The sequence below is a fragment of the Sminthopsis crassicaudata genome, chromosome 1 (assembly GCF_048593235.1).
Source record: "Sminthopsis crassicaudata isolate SCR6 chromosome 1, ASM4859323v1, whole genome shotgun sequence".
Lineage (NCBI taxonomy): Eukaryota > Metazoa > Chordata > Mammalia > Dasyuromorphia > Dasyuridae > Sminthopsis > Sminthopsis crassicaudata.
This window is the reverse complement of record NC_133617.1, coordinates 202580924-202605717: the sequence shown is the minus strand read 5'-3', so window position 1 is coordinate 202605717 and position 24794 is coordinate 202580924. Positions and strand designations below refer to the sequence as shown.

General features: G+C 32.0%; 1 protein-coding gene across 1 annotated transcript in view; it reads right to left on the bottom strand.

Annotated features, from left to right (window-relative positions):
* Positions 1 to 249: 249 nt before the first annotated feature.
* NETO1 (neuropilin and tolloid like 1) overlaps positions 250 to 24794 on the bottom strand; it is a 260993-nt gene continuing 236448 nt past the window's right edge. The window contains exons 8-11 of the mRNA XM_074273996.1: positions 8233 to 8346; positions 4850 to 5408; positions 3632 to 3706; positions 250 to 2733 (exon numbers count right to left, since the gene is read on the bottom strand). Coding sequence (XP_074130097.1) covers positions 3646 to 3706; positions 4850 to 5408; positions 8233 to 8346 — 734 coding nt within the window. The 3' untranslated portion in view covers positions 250 to 2733; positions 3632 to 3645. The remainder of the gene's footprint in view (positions 2734 to 3631; positions 3707 to 4849; positions 5409 to 8232; positions 8347 to 24794) is intronic.

Genomic DNA, 24794 nt, shown 5'->3' with positions numbered 1-24794 from the left:
AATGGATAGGAGAAAATAGTGGTTGAAAATAAATAATTATTAGCCTTGAGAAATATTAGGCATGTATGTGTGCATGTGTTTTAGTATCATTTGCAGACATAAATGCATTTCTACATAGACCTACTCATTTAAAAAATAGGAATTTTGTATAATCAATTTGACCATCCTCAAAATGGCAATGAAGATTTAATCATATCTAAACACATAAAACAGCACCACTGAGTCAGCAAATAATGAGTCCAAAGATAGTTTATTGAGGAAAAAAAACTTTATTTAATAAACATGTAGTGAGGTAAAAAACAGTGAAATTAATTTTAAAACACTTCATTGAGTTAAACTGAATGTTTTATTCAGTTCTGAAGATGAAAGTTCACTGTTTTTCAACTCAAAAAGTGTTTTTTAAATTAATTTTAAAAATTGAATCAAATAAAATTAAGTAGAGGACTCTCTCTTTTCTTTTTCAATATCACAAATCTCGGCTTGGGTTTTATAGTCTTCCTGAAATTTCTCAAACATGATCCAAAGTGTTCACTTAGTTTTATAATAACAAATTAATTTAAGGACAGATCACTATAATTTTTTAAGTGAAGAAAGTAAAAATAAAAGAAAGCTTAGCAATCCTGTAAAATAGTTAAAAGCTATGCTCATTTAAAAAGGAAGGACATCAAGCCAAGGCTGACAATAAGAAAACCAGTCACATCAAATAAGAAAAATAAATTTTACCACAAATACCACTTATAAAATATGTGGCATTACATGTCTTGAATGACAAATACAGTCACAGTCTATTTTCCAGAATATCTTTTTTTTTTTTTTTTCACCAAGTTCTTATATTTGTTTATAAATTTCTGGAAAAAATGACATCTTTTTCAAAGAGCCTTACTTAGAATTAATCTATCCCAGCCATCCTAAAAAGTCTTATTTCACTTTTAGGTTATATGCATGAAATAAAAGGAAAAATTTAGAGAAATAACCATAATACATGTTTCCTTTGTAGTGTCTTTCATTTAGTATGGTTTGAACAAAAAGGAAAAGATTACTTAGGCATGCAGGATTCTGTAGCTCTGAATATTTGGGCCAAAATAGATTAATTTACTTCATTTTCTTCTTTTCAACAAAAGAAAATGTTATTTATAATATTTCCCAGTTGACCATCACACAAATTAAGTTTATTAATATCGTTTGTACTTAAGCCACTATTTGTTAAAAGCCTAATTGGATTTCATTTTGACCTGAATTGCATAAGCAGCCACTATTAAGATTATTTTTTAGGCAGTTATGGGTATAGAATAGAAAGAGGGGAAGAAATTTTATAGTAATGATTGAGAAAGGATTATTTCTCATGAAATGTTAATGTAGTGAATAAAAGAATGAACAGCTTGGAGATTGTTGATGAGAGAGTGTTTGCCAGTTTGCCAGTGCATTCTAGGTATGGTTTATATTTCAGTTAGAGTTTTGGATAAATAACCTATAAAATTGACCATATAGGCTGGTGTATCTAGTACAATTAATAATTCTATTATCATAAAGACATTAAAAAAGATTCTCCAATCTAAAATGAATCTTGGAGGGAGGGTGAGCCATAAAAGCACATAAATATCAATTAAAACTAAAGAAATCAAAATATATGGGGCATTTATTGAGCCTGAAACAAGGGAGGTTTTTAGATTAGAAAAGTAGAAAGAGTTCATGAAAACTGTGTATTAATATGTGTAAGAGTGCATTACTTCAGTAAAAGAAAAACTTTTTTTAAACTCAAGGTAGGAAATTATTATACATTTTTATGTATCTTTATAAAAAATTACAAGGAGCAAGCATATGACACAAGGAAATGGAACAGTAAGAGCAGTAATTGTGAATGCATGCTTTTTACAATGTGTTGGATCAAAGGGATTATTTATGAAACCAAATATCCAGTACAGACATGCAGAATATTTTCTCAAAATGTTAATTCAGCCATTTTGTTAGGTGCTAATCCAACAAACTTTTTTTTAAATTATCTTATATAAAAATGGCTAAATACCTGATTTCAACAAACTGTTCCTGAAAATAAGAATCTACTTTTGTATTAAAAAAGAAAATTAAGGAGTGGAAAGTCGAGGTAGGGAATGACAAAATAAACCATAATGTTGTTTTTTTTTTTTCTTATTGCAATCTAATAATTTTACTCAATACTTTTTGCTGCATTTGATCATGATATAAGAATAGCTGGTTAAAGTCCATAAAACCTCTAGCTGGTGTTTCCATGGTCGGTATTTTCACATTTCACTGTAGCATGTTCAAAATCACTCAGGGACGTACTATTTTCAAGCAGTCTATATAATGAAAACAATGTACATACAACACAAGATTCATTTAAATCATTTTGTTTTTCACATATCACATCATATACAAATATATAACAAAGACAAAAAACAACATAGAAACAGAAATAAAACTGGCAAGAAAAATAAAGCAGGGCAAGTCTTAATCAGGAACTAATTTCTTCTTCAAGTTTCCAGTAAATCTCAAAAATGTATTTAAAAACTAAGGAGCACTTGGTGGCCAGCAACCAAATTACAAAATAAACATATCATTGTGCAGGCGGGATGTCTTGCCGAAGGAATAACAAATGTCTGTAATTCTTAGGTTTGGATAAAGGCAGTGGAATGAATTTAGAAACATGTCCACTTTTCACAATTCACTATAGAATTTTCTTTTCACAGTCCCCATGTTTGTATAAATAGTTCTTCTCTGAAAATAAAACAGAGTTAAAACATTTTCTCCCTATGAAGAAACATATACATCAATCAAGACATTAATCAAGCATTGGCATGTATTCATCTATTTCAGGCAAAGGGTGTTGAAAGATTTTGATGAAATGATCTGTTGAGCAAATTAAATGGTATATGTGAACAAATCAAAATTAGACCATTGAAATCCAAAACTCAAGGTCATCATGAACCTGAATGATAAAATGGATGTTTAAGTGGATAAATGGTACTTTATAACAAAACCATATTATCCTGATTTCATATACCCATGTTATAATCTTTGATATTGCATGCTAAATTTTATTTTGTAAAAAAAACAAAACAAAAAAAAAAAAACAACAAATTCATGCAAAATACTCACTATCTCTAAATTGATCAAGTTCGGTTGATCTGATCTTATGATAGATATGTAAGCTAAATGGGCTATTTGTCAAGATGATACAGCACAAATTAACAATCTAATATATTCTCTGCCACTTTTGAATTTTCCAGGCTCCTGTCTTTCTCCTCATTTGAGGAATGAGATATGGAGCATTTTGTAGCTGAGAACATATCATTTGGCAAAATAAAGAAAGAAAATCTAGTTTACCAATCAGAAATTATTTTAGCTCCTTCATTCAAAGGTTTGTCTGTTGAGATAGTGGAGAGATGAAATTATTTGTAAATTTGATGCTTTATTTTTACACATGAATTTAAGAAAGGCTGTCTTCTTTTATCACAGATAGCCACATAGTTGCTTTAATAAGGACATATCACAAGGTGTAACAAATAGCTAATACATTTCTTTTAAACAAAAAGACACCTTAAACAAAACAACAGAAACAAAATACAACAAATGTATTTTTTTTTTTTTTTTGTTATCGAGTATATTTGCTTACCTTGAGTTCTCTTTTTAGACCCTAGTTGTGTTGTATTCAGATTCATGTTTGCTTAGAGACCCAATGAGGCAGAACCTGGAATGTTATGGCTATTTCATTCAACAAAATAATATTTGCATACACACAAAATATATGCATATATATACATATACTTAATTTAAAATATACCTGAAAAATTTAATCAAACTAAACAATTGTTTTTTCTTGGCATGCAAAAATCCTTCAAAATTACTAAAAATATCTTAGACATTTAAAAAAGATATGAATTCATAGAGGAAATAGGAATATTATATAAAGAAATGTAAATCTATATACGTCATGCAAGATAAAACATATATATGTACAAAAGATTTAGAATGCTTAGAATTTGAAAATGTCTTCCTAGCTATAAATGTTTTTTTGTCCTTCTCATAAACTTTTATTTGCTCTTATTTCCAGGTATTCTATAAGATAATAATACAAGAAAAAAAGTAACTTATACATTTAAAAATCCCACCAAATTTTATTGCTTCTTCTTGCTACATTTTTCAAAAGTAAGTATTTGGCATTCTCTCAACATTGCAATTCAGCTTATAGTTTGAATATTTATTTTTATGCTTTCTTTGGACAAGCATTGAGGAAAACAGATTTTTTTTCAATGCAAAACATTAAGATGAAATGTTTTGAATAAAAGATAGCTATTAAAAAAAAAACCTTTCCTTTTAAAATGTCAGATATATGGGTATTTCATTAATAAGCTTAACATATCCAGTTATCGTGTTTATTAAAATATAAAAAAATATATTGATGAATATAGTAAGCAATATATATAAATTTCCTTTCCCTTTAATACAAGGGTTCTATGTGATAATATAAAAATAATATAAAGACATATGTTTCATCTCTATTATCCTTAAAAATGGTCTTTGGTTCATTAAAATATAAGTATTTATAGTATTGTATGTACAAATAGTACATATTGTACATATAGTATCATATGTACAATATGTATGTATGCATAGGTATACATGCATATGTACTTCATATATCTGTGCTGTGCTATTCCATATTATGGATTATGAATAAGACAGAAAAGAGAAAGGTAAAGAAAAGCTAATTAAGACACTACAATCTGAACTATTAATAGAAAAAGAAATGAAAGAAAAGAACACAAACTATTTTGTGGGCAATTAAGTCTTCATGGAATAGTCTTCATCAAAAAAATCTATTGATACTGACCGCTGGACAGATTTATCATGTCTGGACAGCCTGTGACTCGTAGTGGGCACCTCTTCAATTTCATCTATGTCACATGCCTCTGCAGCATCTTGTGAGTAGTTATGCTTCATGACAAGAATATTTCTTCTGTTCATGGGTGGGATGAGGGGCTTGACAGGTTGGGGTGGCATTTCTGCCAAGAGAGGAGCATCTCTTGTGCTGAGGTTACTACGGCTGCCTTTAGTGCTAGACAGTTGTGATCCACAGTGATGGTCATGAATGCATTTGGAAGATGACCTCCTCAGTTTATGATAATTTTCAAAGTCATCAGCCACATCTGCAAAGTCAGCTGTAGCTCCTGTCCCTCTAAGAGTGCATAACTCATAATGAGGAGGTTCAAATACCTCCTGGAATACTGTCTGATCAAATTCTGCTTTCCTTTGGACAAATTTTTTACGAGGCTGTTTGATCTGTACGATGACAGAAATAATAATAAGGATGATCACTATACAGGAAGTCACCCCAATGACAGTCCCACTGGTATTGGTAAGCTGGTCCAATAAGTTAGTCTTTCTTTTTTCTGCATGTTGGAGAGAAGTTTAAAAAAAAGCATTAGATATATCTATATATTTATATATTTATAATATTTAACTTTTCTTAGTCTTAGAATTGTGGAAAAGCAAGAAGTTTGTAATTAGTTAAGAATCAATTATTAGCAATATTCTGAAACTAAGATAAATCCAGAAAGGAACAAAACAATATTTGCAGATGGAAAAAAAATCCACATAAATTATTAAATATTTTCTGTTTTCAATTTTCATTGAACTTTTATTCATTGTCTAAAAGAAGGTTTGGATGGGATCTTGACAAGGAGATTGGTTTGTTTTCTATCTCGTCATTTCTGTTTCAGAAACTCTAGTTTCCTTTAAGTTTTAATTTATATGTCACCTCCAACCAGACTCCTCCCATAGGACTCATCTCCTTGATTGTTTATTCTCAATCCTTCCTCCTTGAATTATGTATTTACTTATTTTTTTATACTGTATCAATAGAATGTAAACACCTTGTGGATAAGACTACTTTCCCCTCCTTCAGTTTTTCTTTGCATCCCCAGTATGTAGTACAATCTACAAAGTTTATAATTACAATCTTTGTTGTTTTATATTTTATTACATATTGCATTCTCTAATGCTGTATATTGTTTGAATAAATGTTATTCAAAATGTTACTTTTATGAAGAAAAGAAAGAAATGGAATGGACAAAAAAAGGAGAATCTAAATAATTCAGGGAAGAAGAGGGAGAGAGAAAGGGAATGAGTCTCCATAATAATTGACTACTAAACTTAATAAATGTTTTATTATTGACTGAATATCTGGAGAAAATCCTGCATTAGGACACTTATCTACTTCTGTATTTTACCAGCTTTGCAGTTTTGCAATTCTGCATGTTGTCTGTAATTGGGATAGACAATTCTATATGTCCATATATCTAATACCTGGAATCCTTCAGATTTTTTTTTATCTCTTTGGAAATATTAAGGTACACTAGGTGTGTTTGGTTTTTTCCCTCCTAGATGGCAGAGAATACTCTTCCAGTGACACCTTGTGGTTGGGCAAAGAGTCATTAAAGTGGTCATAATTAGGGCACTGAAATTCTAAAGCTACAATTATCTTGCTTTCTCTTCTCTGACCTCTGAATCTATTCAATGTATCATATGCTTTCCAACTGAGACTATGGTTCTGATTAGGAAAAAAAAGAAAAAAAAAAGCAGAATTTTTTTTTCTGGTAATGGAAAGGAAATACTTTCAAGTGATTATAGCTTTCTTTCTTTAAAGAATGAAAATTGTTTATAAAAAGAAAAATACTTCTGCAGCAATTTGCTTCAGCTATTTTGGAATGGAATATTACATTCTTTTAAGTATAAGACTGCTTTCTGAGGTGCATAAAATTTTAATTTTTCCCACCATTCTGCCCTAGCTTTTCAGAAGATTTTTAGGATTTAGAATTACACAAGTTTCATAATCCATCTGGTTTGCATATTTCTTGATTACTTCCTAAATCAAGCCTATCCAGTTTCTAGAGGAATACATCAATAATAGATAAAACAAATAAACAAAAAGGTGGATTGATTCCATTTCCCATAAGTACCATTAGGCAACATTGTGTAAAGGTAAAAGTACTGGGTTCAAATCCTTGCTTGATCCTTTAGTATCTGGATGGGTAAGGGACAAATCATTTAATGTATTGCACTTTCAGTATCTGCATCTGTAAAATTCTGGTAACAATATTTACACTATCCCACAAGGCTGATGTAGATAAAGCAGTTTGTAAACACTGAATAATTATGTGAATGCAATAGAAATTCATACAGATATCTATTTTGGAAGGATACATCAAAGAGTACCTCTTCTTTATAGCTTTAACCCACACTGTAAATCATATTACCACTGATTTTCATCCCAAGAACTCATTTATTCAGAAAAATCCATGTCAGATGTGGGCCTGCAGCCTTTACTGTTCTTCCCATGGCTGAGGGTTTCTGCTTTCATTAACAGTAAATAAGCATTTTAATGTGCAATTCTACTTTTTAAGCATGAAAATATTTTTTAACTTGCATCTCTTTGCTTAGCTGTGCTTTTCAAAAAAGTGTTTAATGTCGGAGTGTGATAAAACATTTCTTTTGGCACTTCCAACTATACTTAAACATGCTATTTTCATGACCCAATCAAAGCTCCCTGGTTCCTGGGTTAAAGCTCTGTCCATATACAAGATAGGAGGCAATCAGGCAATCCCCCTGGAAGGAGAAATAAATAGCATGTTCATTGCATTTAGTAGTCTAAAGCATCAGAAAGCCTAACTCTTATATTCAGACTTTAGTGTTTCTGCACAATGTCCATTGAGATCAAACTGAAATTAATGAGGGATGTATCCATGGATTAAGGAGACTGAAGAATGAAGTATATTAAAGGATTCATTTTCTTTTCATGACCATAAGGATTAAAGAATATACATACATACATATATATATATATGTGTGTGTGTGTGTGTGTGTGTGTGTGTGTGTGTGTGTGTGCTCCCATGCACATTAATGAAATTAAGGAATTTCAGAAATGGAATGAAGGCAACATAAAATCCCCAGTCATCACACACATGCACACATGCATTCTTGCACATGTATAAGCATGTATGCATGTGTGTGCACACACACACATACACACATACATGTGTGTGTATATATATATATATATATATATATATATATATATATATATATATATATATATATATATATATACAGACAGATTAGGAAATTTTGCTTAAGCTGCTCAGAAGTTCAGGATAATCTTTTCTTTATCACTAGGCAAAAGGGGAAGAATTCCAGAGACTTATGTCTAAGTATTACCTTTACAGTGATTTTCATCCCAAGGATACACACAATTCTGGAGTCCATTGCAGACCAATGTGTTATTAATGCACATATTACTATGGCAGAAAAATGTATTGCCTTCACATGGAGCTAAAAATATAAAGAAAAGAGAAAAAAAGGAATCAGTGATGTTTGCTCACATCTTAGATCTAAGGTGGGGAGAGAAATATATAAAGGATTTTTTTTTATTGAATAGATGTAAGTCATCTGACATGGATTTCTCATAAATGTTTAGATATAGTAATTATTTTTAGCATTTGAGGCAGATGTAAATATCTCTAGAAAAGCCTGATTTTGAGAAATAGAAACAGAAAATTTTACACTACAAAAAGGAGAATACTGTTGACCACATACAAGAATTAACATTGCACACTTTATATGTGTTTGCTATATTTCTTTAAATTTAAATTTAGTTAAATGTTTAAATTAGAGAATAAACTAATTGTGTTTTGGAAATACAAAAACTAGAAAATCTTAGTCAAACTGGATTAAAAAAAAGAAAATATAATACTTATATATTACACAGATTCTGTCAGTAGAATCAATGGGATCTCAATTAACCTATTTCATATGTGTATTATGAATGATATTATCCTATATATACTTTTCTATAACCTATAAATAATAATAAATTAGTGCTGTCAAAAATTTACACTAAGCATTAAGAGAACTTTTGGGACCTAGTTGCAAAATATATATGAAAATCAAAGTGCTCAACTGTTACTACTTCCTTAAAATAATATTTACATTATCATAATTAATTTCTTATTTTCACATTGTTAAAGTTGTGACAGACACCTTGTATAACAGATAGTATGGATAGTGTGCTAGGGTTGGAGTCAGGAAGTCCTAGATTCAAATCCTCCTTGTGACACTTTCTACTTATAATAATAGACAAGAAACTTAACTAGTTTGAGCAGCTAGCATTTCTATTAAGTTATAATTATTAATTAAGTTTTCAAAAAGTTGGAAAATCAGTTTATTTATATAAAACACTATAAGATCTGAAATGCATTAGCTATTATCTAAAGTAGGGAAAGTTTATTGACTAGCATTCATTTTTTTAAACTTAATTTTCTCTATCAATATCTCCTTGCCATCTTTATCTTTTCCATTTGAATGACTTATTCCTTTCTATCTGTATACATACTCAGGTTTCATCTCAAGCATAATTCTTTCTAATGAAATCTTAAGAGATCAATCCAAAGTCCACATTTTTGTCTTCATTTTGCTTCATATTTCTATAGAAATTGTTATTTATCATTATCTTACTGGATATTTTTTTCAGTATTTGGGTTCATTAATGGTGGCTCATATTAAATTCTTTCTATCTGACAATGTTTTGTTTGTTTCTTGCATTAGCTCCTCTTCATTCTCACAACCCATAACATAGGGGAAATAACCCAAAGCATTGTCCTTTCTCTTCCTCTCCATTCCCTTCCTCTTCTCTCCATAATCTTTCCTCTCCCTTTATGTGTCCTCTCCTTTGCTCCATTAAAATGTGACCTTACAGAGGACAGGTACTATGTATTTGCCTTTCCTTCTAGTTGTAGATCTTAGCACAGTACCTGTTATATATAGCAAGAATTTAATAAATTATTCTTCAGTGACTCTTCTCTTCTGCCCTTCCTTCTCCTTCTCCTGGTCCCTTTTCCTTCCCTGCCTTTTTTCCCTTCCTTTCCCTTTTTAATCTTACTCTGTTCAGCTTTATTAATATTCAGCTAGTTCCCAAATCTATATCCATAGCCATGACATCTCCTTTATTTATTTGCAACTACTTGTTGGATATCTCTACTTAGATTTCTCACTAACATCTCAAATTTAACTGAACTCAGAAATTCTTTGCTGCCTATTCCAGTAAAGTTCATTTTATATAAAAAATGTTTTGAATTATGTGCTCTAAATGTCTCCTTTCTAACCTTTCTTAATCTGTTGACAGTAGCATTATTCTGTTGGAATCTTCCTGATTAGCAATAATTTGTAATATCATAAGTATTGACTTATGGCTCATTGCTTTTTAGTCATTTGAAATGGGGTGTATAATTAGTCCCTCTCCAACAACAATATTTCTCATAAAACTAGACTGCACTAGGACTGTGACTAGAATGAAGAAGGAATTTCTCTTGTTAACAAAGACTTTCTTAGTTGAAAGTTTATCTGTCCTGTCTCCCTACTACTTAGAAATGGCATAGTACTTAAAATGCATAAGCTATGACTTTGTGTAAGTGTCAGAGGAAGCTGAACACTAGCTTATAGAAGTTTTACTTCCTACTAGAAGGAAGGACTTGCATTCTTTCCTTAAGCTTTTTTTTTCTGTGTGTATGTGTGTGTGTGGGCAGAAGAGTTCTTTTTATCTGTCCTATTGGGTTCATTTTTTTCTTCGCAAGGGACCATGTGAGAGGAAAGCAATTTTACTTTTCTTTTTTGGTGGGCAGTCCTTATTGAATCCCTCTTTTTTTTTAAACAGAAGTGTGTAATTATTTAGTAAGGTTTAGATTATCCCACTTATATTTTGGCCACAGTTTGCAAAGATTGGGAGTATGGTCAGGGGATGGGGAGGGAAAAGAAAGAAGAGGGAAAATGCTGCAGTTATGTTTTTAGAGGCCTGTGCTTCTCTCAAATAAATCTATATTTCAAAGACATTTTTGTGAACTATTCTGCACATTATTGTCAGCTAGCTTGGTACAGTAGATAAATTGATGGGGCCTGAAATCAGGAAGACTGGATTTCAAATCCATCCTTAGACACTTACTAGCTTTGTGAATCTCAACAATTCATTTAACTATGTCTATCTCAGTTTCTACAACTCTAGAATGAGAATAATAGCACCTATATCCCAGATTTATAGTAAGGATCAAATGAGATAATAATTATAAAGTGCTTAGCACAGTCCCTGTCACATGGTAAGCATTATATAAATGTTAGCTATTAGCTATTATTGTTACCTTTCTTTTTCCTTAACTCCTCAGGCAGTCACTTGGCACATAAATGTTAAATAATCAATTATTTCCAACCTTTTAAATAAGTGGCTATTTCTCTTGAGTATCACTTTTATCTGTGTATTCCTTTGCATGACCATTGTTCTAGTTTAGGGGCTAAATTACATTTCATCTGAGAGTAATATGAAAAAGTAGGAATTATTTTTCTGCTCTATTTACCTTTTAAAGACAATCCCACTAAGTCACCAGAAAAGAAAACCAAGAATTACCAACAAAAATACAACCAAAACTCCTTTTATCAAGCCCTCCAAAGTTTTGCTTCAATCAATTTCCCACTTTTTTTAATCACACCATTTCTCCTTTATTCCCTCTCTGTTCCACATTGAACTATTCAATATTCTCTGACTTTATACTGCATTTCCTTGCCACCATACATTTGTACAATTTGTTCCTAAATTTAAAGTGCCCTTCCTCTTCAAGTGGGCTTTGTGATGAAATCCACCATTTCCTTAAATGTCTAACATATGTCCTTCATAAGGTCTTCTGTATTTCCTCCCAAAAGGAAAATTAAATTGAACATCTGGAAGAGACCTCGAGAAACTATGCAATTCAACAAAGACTAGTAAGGGTCAATGGTATCCCCCATAACTTTCACTTGAAGATACTAAGTCATGAGAAACACACTATTTTTTTAGGCAGCCAATTCCACATTGGGACAATGATAATTACTATAGAATATTTCATTGTGTCAGCCTAAATCTAGTTCTCTGTAATTTCTACTTCACTGACTCCTAGTCAAAGAAATTAAGTCTAATACCTCTTCTTCCATGTCACAACTTTTTACATATTTAAAGTCAGCTATAATGTCCCAGTTAATTTTTTTTCCTCCAGAATAAAAAAAAAAAAAGACGATGTTCAACCAATCATGTATTTGTTAATTGTTTATTGTACGCCAAATCATATACTAAGCTCTGTGGTGGAGATTTTATCCATTAGTGAATTTAAATTTGAATAGAGAAGAAAGCATGATCAAAACATAATACATACACAATATATACAAGAAAAATAAAAGGTATTTGGGGAGAAGGATTATGAGGGAGAGATCAGGAAAGGCTTTAAATAGATGTCCCTTGAACTGAGTCCTGAAATTTCACCAAATTTCTCAAGAGGGAGGTAGAAGCAATTTTATTCAAGACAAGGGAAACAGTACAAAGCCATAGAAATGGGAAATAGAGCTCTTAGATCATTAAACTAATGCTCAAAAGGCATAGATTCATAGCCCTTTGTTCCTTTCTTAATGTTCTACTTGGACAGTCTTCAGCTTGTCAATGTCCAACCTAAAATGTGGTGTTCCATATTGAATACTATATATCTGATCCTGTCTTCATTTAATCTTTCATATTACTGTTATCCCTTTTATTCACTTAATTATGTCAAAACATGTATTATAGTTATTTATGCATATTACTTTAACTGTCCCATTAGATTGCAAACTTTTAGTTGTATTTAAAAAAGAATTTCTGTGGAGTAGACAGTAGAGAGAGTGCTATAGTGAATAATGACCTAGTGAATTAACCTGGGAATCAGGATGTTTGGAGAAAAAATATTGTCACTGAAAAATTCTGGTTGTATAGTCATGAGAAAATCCTATATTTATATCATGCTAGATAACTATTTAAGGTTACAACCTATGGGAAAATGGTGAAGAATTATCCTGATGTCTTCTCACTTTTCATCAAATGTCATTGTCATAAAGGTAGATATTAGTTAACTGTTCTCCAGGATAGAACATTTTGAGAAGCATTTATTGAATATTGATTAATTAGATATCGTTCTAGTCACTAGAAATATATAAAGGAGGAGTGTGGTGGGGAGAAATCTCTGTTTTTGAAAAGCTCACTGACTAATGGAGGAATAAATATGCAAACTAGCATGAATAAACAACATCTATCCAAGTTAAAATGTAAATAATCTCTTTTTTTGGGGGTATCCACATTCAATCAACAAATCTATTTTTAAAAATTCTTTGATATACATATAATTTTACCATTTATTAAAGATGAAACAAATCTGCATACTAAAGAAATAGACATACTTGTTAACTTTTACACAAATAATTAAATTTTGATGGAATATTTGAGAACCAAGGTTGCAATGAAGTTGTACAATGCAAGGCAGACAAGCACTGTCAGAAACACTTTGGATTCATTATATATTAGATTTTCAATTAATTTTCAATCATGCATTCAGAAATCTTTTGGAAATTTTTTGTGACTCCCATATTGAGTTATATAACCCCTTATGGGATCACAGCCCATAATTAACTTAGTTTTGATCTAGTCCATTCTTCCTCACTCTATAGATGAGGAAACTGGGGCATAGGAAGGCTGAGAACCATCCTGAAGCCACAGGCAGTACTGAATTTGGACATAGGTCTTCTGACTGCTCTTTGCTCAGTACCATATTGGAATCCATTAGGTTAGAGTCATATTTGTGAATTTTAAAACATTATTTAAACATAGATCATTAGTACTTTGGATAAAATATCATATATTTAGAGGTGACTTTGAACATTAAACTTGGTAATCTTATTGTACACATGAAAAAAAATGGGGTAAAAAGTGTTGTCACAACCTGCCTAAGGTAATGCAGATTGTTTGTTTTTTTTAACTTTTATGTTGATGCCATATTTTTAAATATAGCTTTTTATTTACAAGATATATGCATGGGTAATTTTTCAGCACTGACAATGCAAAACATTTTGATCCAATTTTTCTCCTCCTTCCCCACACACCCTCCCCCAGATGGCAGGTTGACCAATACAGGTTATTAACTACGATATATGTATACATATCCCTACAGTTATTTTTCTGTACAAAAAGAATTGGACTTTGAAATAGTGTACAATTTACCTGTGAAGAAAGTCAAAAATGCAGGTGGACAAAAGTAGAGGGATTGGAAATTCTTCGTAGTGGTTCATACTATTTCCCAGAGTTCTTTTGCTGTATGTAGCTGGTTCATTTCATTACTGATCTATTGGAACTGATTTGATTCATCTCATTGTTGAAGATGGCCACGTTCATCAGAATTGATCATCATATAGTATTGTTGTTGAAGTATATAATGATCTCCTGGTCCTGCTCATTACACTCAGCATCAATCAGTTCATGTAAGTCTCTCCAGTCCTTTCTGAAAACATCCTGCTGGTAATTTCTTATAGAACAATAATATTCTGTAACATTGATATATCACAATTTATTCAGCCATTCTCCAATTGATGGGCATTCACTCATTTTCCAGTTTCTGGCCACTAAAAAGAGGTTTGCTGCATGCATTCTTATACATACAGGTTCCTTTCCCTTCTTGAAGATCTCTTTGGGTTATAAGCCCAGTAGTAACACTGCTGGATGAAAGGGTATGCAGAATTTGATAACTTTTTGAGCATAGTTCCTAAGTACTCTCCAGAATGACTGGATGTATTCAAAATTCCACCAACAATGTATCAGTGTCCCAGTTTTCCCATATGCCCTCTCCATTATCTTTCCCTGTCATTCCAGCCAATCTGACAGGTAAGTAGTTGTCTTAATTTGCATTTCTCTGATTAATATTGACTTGAAGTATATTTTCATATGACCAGAAATAATTTCCACTTCTTCATCTGAAAAGTGTCTGTTCATATCCTTAGACCATTTATCAGTTGGAGAACGGCTTGATTTCTTATAAATTAGAATCAATTCTTTATATATTTTTGAAATAAGATCTTTATCATAACCTTTGACTGTAAAAATGTTTTTGCAGTTTATTGCTTCCCTTCTCAAGTTGTCTGCATTAGTTTTGTTTGTATAAAAACTTTTCAATTTGATATAATCAAAATTTTCTATTTTGTGATCAATAATGATCTCTAGTTCTTCTTTGGTCATAAATTCCTTCTTCCTCTACAGGTCTGAGAGGTAAACTATCCTATGTTGTTCTAATGTATTTATAATATCATTCTTTATGCCTAGGTCATGAACCCATTTTGACCTTATCTTGGTATACAATGTTTAGTGTGGGTCAATACCTAATTTCTGCCATACTAATTTCCATTTTTTTCCCAATGGTTTTTGTCAAACAATGAATTCTTATCCCAAAAGCTGGGATCTTTGGGTTTGTCAAACACTATGTTATTGAAGTGATTGACTATTTTGTGTTTTCAACCTAAGCTGTTCCACTGATCAGCTAGTCAGTTTCTTAGCTAATACCAAATGCTTTTGGTAACTGCTGCTTTATAATATAATTTTAGATCTGGTAGAGCTACACCATCTTCATTTGATTTTTTTTTCCTTTAGTTCCCTTGAAATTCTTGACCTTTTGCTTTTCCATATCAACTTTGTTGTTATTTGTTCTAGTCATTAAAATAGATTTTTTTGGAATCTGATAAGTATAGCACTAAGTAAATAGTTTAGTTTAGATAGTATTGTCAGCTTTATTATATTTACTCGACCTATCCAAGAGCACTTAATATTTTTCCAATTGGTTAAATCTGACTTTATTTGTGTGAAAGTGTTTTGTAGTTTTGCTCATATAGTTCCTGACTTTCCTTTGGCAGATAGAGTTGAAAATACTTTATACTATTAGCAGATACTTTAAGTGGAATTTCTCTTTGTAACTCTGTTGGATTTTATTAGTGATTTATAAGAATGTTAATGACTTATATGGTTTTATTTTCTATCCTGCAACTTTGCTAAAGTTGTGAATTATTTCTAAGAGGTTTTTAGTAGAATCTCTAGTGTTCTCTAAGTACACCATCATATCATCAGAAAAAGTGATAATTAGGTTTCCTTATTACCTATTCTAATTTCTTTAATCTCTTTCTCAACTCATTGACAAAGCTAGCATTTCTAATCCAATATTGAATAGTAATGTTTACAGTGGGCAACCTTTTTCACTTCTGATCTTATTGGGAATGGTTCCAGTTTATCCCCACTACACATTATGTTTGCTGACGATTTTAAATATATGCTCATGATTATTTTAAGGAAAAGTCAATTTTTTCTTATACTCTCGAATTTTTTTTTTATATGAATGAATGTTGGATTTAATCAAATGCTTTTTCTGCATCTATTGAGAAGATCATATTGTTTTTTGTTAATCTGGTTATTGATATAGTGAATTATGCTAATAGTTTTACTAATATTGAACCATCCCTGCATTCCTGATATAAATCCTACTTGGGCATGGTGTGTAATGCTGGGTGTGATTTAATATAGCTTTTCTGCTAATATTTTATTTAATATTTTAGAATCGAGACTTCCGGCCAAGATGGCAGTGTGGAGGCAGACAGCTGCTTGAGCTCTGCGTTTTCTCTCAGAACTTACTTCATGACAAGCCTCAGAGTTAATGCTTGACCGAGAAAGAAATCCACAAATAATCATCAAGAGAAAACATCCTTGAAATTCGCCAGAAAAGGTCTGTGTTTGCTCAGGGGAGGGTCAATCAGACTGGGTGCAAACTGAGGGCAGGCAAGCCAGAGCAAGACAGGCATCTCACACAGCTCAGACCAGAAGGGGAGGAGTACAATCTCTGCCATTTCTCCAAAAGGCTTTTACCCCACTGTGGATATTCCATCTTGGCAGCAAGCCCAGATCAGCGGAGAGGGTGTAAACACCAGAGGTGAAGATTAAAACCCTGGAAAGCTAGTGTCTCTCAGAACCCGGCTACCCCCAACCCCCATCTGGACTGACTCAGCGTGTTCTCAGAGCCTCAGAGCACAGACTCAGCACAGACATCACTGTCCTGTTAGTGACTCACTGCTGCCCTCCCCCCCAGTCTGTAAAGGAAGCCCATTATTACCATCCAGCCCCATCCCCCCAAAAACAGACCAATTGTTTCTCTTGTCAATTTGTTTTCTTCGATTCCCGCTCTGACAAAATGATCAAAAAATTCAACAGGGTTCTAACCATTGACAGCTTCAGTATGGAGAGAGAACAGACTTCAAACACTGAGGAGACTAAAAACAGACTATCCCCAGTGGAATCCCTTAAGGGGGATATGAACTGCTTCTCAATACAAAATAATCTCATAGAGGAAATCAAAAAGGCTCTCACAAGAGAGCTAGAAGAGAAATGGGAAGCTTGGGAAGACAGCCTAGAGAAGTCATTCCACACATTTAAAGACAGAGTGGATAAAGAAATCAAATCATTGAGAAACAAGATTAGTGAAATGGAAAAGGTAAACAACTCCAAGGAAAACAGGATTAGTGAGCTGGAAAAAGAAAACAGCTCTCTAAAAAATAAAATGGACAAAATGGAAAAAATTCCATGGAAGATTAAAAACTCAATTGGACAATTACAAAGAGATATAAAAAAAGTGAGTGAAGAAAATACATCATTGAAAATTAGACTGGAACAAGTAGAAATGAATGACTCAAGAAGAAACCAAGAGGTAGTCAAGCAAAACCAGAGAAATGAAACAATTGAAAAGAATGTCAAGTACCTTATTGGAAAGACAACAGACCTGGAAAACAGATCCAGGAGAGACAATTTGAGAATAATCGGACTCCCTGAAAAATGTGAGGAAAAAAAGAGCTTGGACACTATTTTCGAGGAAATTATCAAATAGAACTGCCCAGACATTTTGGAAACAGACGGTAAAATAGACATTGAAAAAATTCATCGATCACCTATTGAAAGGGACCCTAAAATCAAAATGCCACGAAATATAGTGGCCAAGTTCAAGGACCATCAGACAAAGGATAAAATACTGGAAGCTGATAGAAAAAAGCAATTCAGATTAAGGATAACCCAAGATCTAGCAGTGTCCACATTAAAAGAACAAAGGGCCTGGAATATGATAATCCAAAAGGCTAAGCAACTTGGTATGCAGCCAAGAATAACTTACCCAGCAAAAATGAGCATTGTTTTCCAGGGAAGAAGATGGACATTTAATGAAATAAATGAATTCCATCTATTCTTGATGAAAAAACCAGATCTACCTAAAATGTTTGATCTTCCAATACAGAACTCAAGAGATTTCTAAAAAGGTGAAAAGAAATCTTGAGAACTATACTTCTGTTATAAAAATATGTAAAGAACATATGTATAATTTGTCCTTGAAACTAGAGGTGGAAATGAAACTATATCATAAAAAAGTGTAAAGTGATGGTACTACATCTCATGAAGAGGCAAAGGTAACCTATTATATTTGAGAGAAAGAAAGGAGGGAGATGAACATAGTGTGAATCAATAGACATATTCGACTTATGGTGAAACTTTTTCCACTTCATTGAAAAGTGAGAGGGAAGGAGTAAGCTAAGGGGAAGGGAATACAGAAATTGTGAGGAAAAGGGGTAAAATAAGGGAAGTAACTTTAAGGTGGGGGAGGGATACTAAAAAGGGAGGGCTGTGAAAAGCAAGTGGTGTTCACAAGTTTAATACTGGGTAGAGGAGTAAGAGGGAAGGAAAGGAGAAAAGCATAAGCAGGGGTTAACAGGATGGAAAGCAATATAGAATTAGTCATTCTAACCAGAAATGTGAATGGGGTAAACTCCCTGATAAAGAAGAAGCAGTTAGCAGATTGGATCGTAAGTCAGAATCCTACTATATGTTGTTTATAGGAAACACACCTGAAACAAGGTGATACATTCAAACTAAAAGTAAAAGGATGGAGCAGAATCTACTATGCTTCAGGCAAAGCCAAAAAAGCAGGAGTAGCCATCCTCATCTCAGATCAAGCAAAAACAAAACACTATGATCAAGTAGGATTTATACCAGGAATGCAGGGCTGGTTTAATATTAGGAAAACTATTAGTATAATTGACCATATTAATAATCAAATTAATAAAAAAATATATGATTATCTCAATAGATGTAGAAAAAGCATTTGATAAAATCCAACATCCATTCCTACTAAAAACGCTTGAGAGTATAGGAATAAAGGGACTATTCCTTAAAATAATAATGAGCATATATTTAATACCATCAGTAAATATCATAAGTAATGGAGATAAACTAGAACCTTTCCCTGTAAGATCAGGAGTGAAACAAGGTTGCCCATTATCAACATTACTATTTAATATAGTATTAGAAACTCTAGCCTCAGCAATAAGAACCGAGAAAGAGATTCAAGGAATTAGAGTAGGAAATGAAGAAATCAAACTATCACTCTTTGCAGATGACATGATGATATACTTAGAGAACCCCAAAGACTCTGCTAAAAAGCTATTATAAATAATTCAGAATTTTAGCAAAGTTGCTTGATACAAAATAAACCCACATAAATCATCACCATTTTTATACATCACCCCCCAAAATGCAACTGCAAGAGTTGCAAAGAGAAATTCTATTCAAAATAACGGACAATAGTATAAAATATTTGGGAATATATCTACCAAAGGAAAATCAGGAATCATGTGAGCAAAATTACAAAACACTTGCCACAAAAGTAAAGTCAGATTTAAATAATTGGAAACACATTAAATGCTCTTGGATAGTCAGAGCAAATATAATGAAGATGACAATATTCCCTAAACTAATCTATTTATTTAGTGCTATACCAATCAGTCTCCCAAGAAACTATTGTAATGACCTAGAAAAAATAACAACAGAATTCATATGGAACAACAAAAGGTCGAGAATTTCAAGGGAAGTAATGAAAAAAAAAATTAAATTAAGGTGGTCTAGCTGTACCTGATCTAGAACTATATTATAAAATAACAGTCACCAAAACTATTTGGTATTGGCTAAGAAATAGACTAGTTGATCAGTGGAATAGATTAGGTTCAAGGACCAAGATAGTGAATAAAAATAGCAATCTAGTGTTTGACAAACCCAAACATCCCAACTTTTGGGATAAGAATTCATTATTTGACAAAAAACTGTTGGGGAAACTGGAAATTAGTATGGCAGAGACTAGGCATGGACCCACATTTAATACCACATACTAAGATAAGATCAAAATGGGTCCAATATTCAGGCATAAAGAACAAAATCATAAATAAGTTGGAGGAACATGGGATAGTCTACCTCTCAGACTTGTGGAGGAGGAAGGAGTTTGTGTCCAAGGGAGAACTAGAGACCATTATTGATCACAAAATAGAACATTTTAATTACACCAAATTAAAAAGTTTGTGCACAAACAAAACTATGCAAACAAGATTAGAAGGGAAGTAACAAATTGGGAAAACATTTTTTACAGTTAAAGGTTCTGATAAAGGCCTTATCTCCAAAATATACAGAGAATTGACTCTAATTTATGAGAAATCAAGCCATTCTCCAATTGCTAAATGGTCAAAGGATATGAACAGACAATTTTCAGATGATGAAATTGAAACTATTTCCACTCATATGAAAGAGTGTTCCAAATCACTATTGATCAGAGAAATGCAAATTAAGACAACTCTGAGATATCATTACACATCTGTCAGATTGGCTAATGATGAATGTTGGAGGGGATGTGGGAAAACTGGGACACTAATACATTGTTGGTGGAGTTGTGAAAGAATCCAACCATTCTGGAGAGCAATCTGGAATTATGCCCAAAAAGTTATCAAAATGTGCATACCCTTTGACCCAGCCATACTACTACTGGGCTTATATCCCAAGGAAATACTAAAGAAGGGAAAGGGACCTGTATGTGCCAAAATGTTTGTGGCAGCCCTTTTCATAGTGGCTAGAAGCTGGAAGATGAATGGATGTCCATCAATTGGAGAATGATTGGGTAAATTATGGTATATGAATGTTATGGAATATTATTGTTCTGTAAGAAATGACCAACAGGAGGAATACAGAGAGGCTTGGAGAGACTTACATCAACTGATGCTAAGTGAATCGAGCAGAACCAGAAGATCATTATACACTTCAACAATGATATTGTATGAGGATGTATTCTGATGGAAGTGGATATCTTCAACATAGAGAAGAGCTAATCCAATTCCAAGTGATCAATGATGGACAGAATCAGCTACATCCAGAGAAGGAACACTGGGAAATGAGTGTATAGTGAGCACTGTTTTGTTTTGTTTTGTTTTGTTTTTCTTCCCAGATTATTTTTAGCTTCCGAATACAATTCTTCCTTTGCAACAACAACAACAACAAAATTTGGTTCTGCACATATATATTGTACCTAGGATATACTATAAAATATTTAATATGTATGGGAATGCCTGCCATCTAGGGGAGGGGGTGGAGGGAAGAAGGGGAAAAATTTGGAACAAAAAGGAGTGCAACAGATAATGTTGTAAAAAAGAAAAATTACTTATGAATATGTACTGTCAAAGAAAATGTTATAATTATAAAAATTAATAAAAAAATTAAAAAAAAGTATTGTAGCCAAAATAAATCTTTGTAGCCAAATATATATATATTTATTTAGAATAAATATTCATTAGGGAGATTGGTCTATAATTTTCTTTCTCTATTTTCAACCTACCTGGTTTAGATATAAATACCATGTCAGTGTGTTAAAAGGAAGTCGATAGGACTCCTTCATTCCCTTTTTAATTTTTTTTTTCAAATAATTTATATAGCATTGGGGTTAATTGTTCTTTTAAAGTTTGATAAAATTTACATGTAAATCCATCTGGTCCTGGGGATTTTTTCTTAGAGACCTGATTAATGGCTTGTTCTATTTCTTTTTCTGAAATGGGACTATTTAAACAATTTACTTCCTCTTCTGTTAATCTGAGAAGCCTACATTTTTAAAAGTAGTCATCCATTTCCCTTAGATTATCAAATTTATTAGAATAAAGTTGGGCTAAGTAACTCCTTATTATTGATTTAATTTCCACTTCATTGGTGGAAAAATTTTCCCTTTCATTTTTAAGACTAACAGCATTTTTTTTCTTCTTTCCTTTTTCTAATCAGATTTACCAAAGGTTTATCTATTTTTTTTTGTTTTTGTCATAAAACCAACCCTTTTTTATTTATTAATTCAATATTTTTTTTACTTTCAATTTTATTAATTTCTCCTTTTAATTTTAGATTTTCAAGTTCAATATTTGACTGGAGGTTTTTAATTTGGTCTTTTTCTTGCTTTTTAATTTACAAGCCCAATTCATTGGTCTTCTCTTTTTTATTCAAGGAAGCATCTAAAAATATAAAATTTCCCCTTATTAATGCTTTGGCTGCATTTTACAAATTTTGGTATGATGTCTCATTGTTATCATTTTTGGGTGAAATTATAATTGTGTCTATAATTTGCTGTTTCACTCAATCATTCTTTAGGATGAGATTATTTAGTTTCCAATGACTTTTTGGTCTATTTACCCCTAACTTTTTGTTGAATGTAGTTTTTATTGCATCATTATCTGAAAATAATTAATTTACAATTTCTTCCTTTCTGCATTTAATTTTGAGTTTTTTATGACCTGATATATGGCCAATTTTTGTATAGGTTTCATGAACTGCTGAGAAGAAAATGTACTCCTTTGTGGCTCCATTCAATTTTCTCCAAAGATGTATCATACTTAACTTTTCTAATATTCTATTTACCTCTTTAACTTCTTTCTTATTTGTTTTATGATTTGATTTGTCTAATTCTGAGAGTACAAGGTTGAGATCTCCCACTATTATAGTTTTGCTGTCTATTTCTTCTTGCAATTTCTCTTTTATGAATTTAGATGCTATACCACTTGGTGCATATATGTTTAGTAAAGATATTGCTTCATTATCTATGCTACCCTTCAGTATGATATATTTTCCTTCCTTATCTCTTTTAATTAGATCAATTTTTGCTTTTGCTTGATCTGAGATAAGGATGGCCACCTCTGCTTTTTTGTCTTCACCTGAAGTATAATAGATTCTGCTCCAACTTTTACCTTTACTCTGTATGTATCTCCCTGGTTTAAACATGTTTTGTGTAAACAATATATTGTAGGGTTCTGACTTTTGATCCATTCTGGTATCCATTTCTGCTTTATGTGAGAGTTCATCCCATTCACATTTCATTTAAAGTCACTAATTTCCTGCCATCTTATTATCCCAGATTATGCTTTTCTTTTTCTTTCCCCCCTTAGCCCTCTCCCCAGTATTGTAATTATGCCTCATGCAGCTCTCCCTCTTTATAAACCCTTCCACCTCCTTTGAATCTCTTCCTCTTTCTTAAACCTTTCCTTTATTATTCTTTTCCTTTTCCCTTTTCCTCTCCCATTTTTTAATTAGGTGAGAGAATTTTCCTTGTAAACTAAATATGTCAATTATTTTCTCTTTGAGCCAAATATGATGAAAGTAACATTTACACTATGAGCCTGCCTCTCTAAATTCCCTCAGATATGATAGGTTTCCTTTGTCTCTGTGTGGGATGAAATTTTCCTCTTTTTAACTCCCTTTTTCCTTTTTTTCTGATACTATCCCCTTTCCATTTCTACTTCCTTTTTTATATTATAACAGTAAAATAAAACTATACATGCACTCTTTATGTATATCCATAACTGAAATACAGTTCTCAAGAATTCTTTTTCCCTTTTTCTGCTTCTCTTGAGTCCTATACTTAGAGGTCATTTTTTTTTTAGCTCTGTTTTTTTTTTTTTTTTTTTTTTTTTCATCACAAATAAATATTATTCACCTGTTTCATTAAATGTCCATCTTCTTCCTTCAAAGAAAATGCTGAGCTTAGCTGGGTGGTTTATTTTTGGCTGCATTCCAAGTTCTTTTACCTTTTCGAATATCAGATTCCAGGCCCTTCCATCTTTTAATGTGGAAGCAGCTAGATCCTGAGTGATCCTTATTGCGGCCTCTTGATATTTGATTTTTTTTTTTTTTTTTCTGACTGCTTGTAATATTTTTTTCTTAGTCTGGTAGTTCTGAAATTTAGCCACAATATTCCTTGGAGTTTTTATTTTAGGGTCTCTTTCAGAAGGTGTTCAATCAATTATTTCAATGCCTATTTTACCTTCTGATTCTATTACATTTGAGCAGTTCTCTTTGATGATTTCCTGTAAAATAATGTCTAGGCTCTTTTTTTCATCATAATTTTCAGGAAGTCCAATAATTCTCAGATTATCTATCCTATCCCTGCTTTCTAGGTCTGCTTTTCTTTTTCCAAGTAGATATTTGACATGCTTTTCTATTTTTTTCATTTTTTTAAAATTTTGCTTGACTGATTCTCGATATGTCAATGAATCATTCATTTCTATTTGTTCAGTTCTGATTTTTAATGAATTATTTTCTCCATTACCATTTGCTTTTTACTTCTTTTTGTATATTTTCAATTGAGTTTTCAAATGAGTTGTTTTGCTGTATAGAATTTTTTTTCTATTTCACTATTTTTTTTTACTGAGTTATTTTCTTTTTCCATTTCACAAATCCTACTTTCTTGCATGTTCTTTTTCTTTTCCAATTTACACATTTTGTTTCCCTGGGAGTTCTTTACCTTTTCCAATTCACATATCAGTAACTTCTTTTCTTTTTTTACTTTATCAATTTTTTCTTTAAGTGAATTATATGCCTTTTCTGTACTCTCTTGCATAGCTTCTTTTTCCTTTCCCCATTTTTCTTCTAGTTCTCTTTTAAGATTCTTTTAATAATTTCTTCTAAGAGAGCCTTGTGTGATAAGGGCCAGGTTATATCACCCTTTGGGATTTTGTCTGGAGACTGTCTGCCATTAGTGTCCTTAGGATGGAAA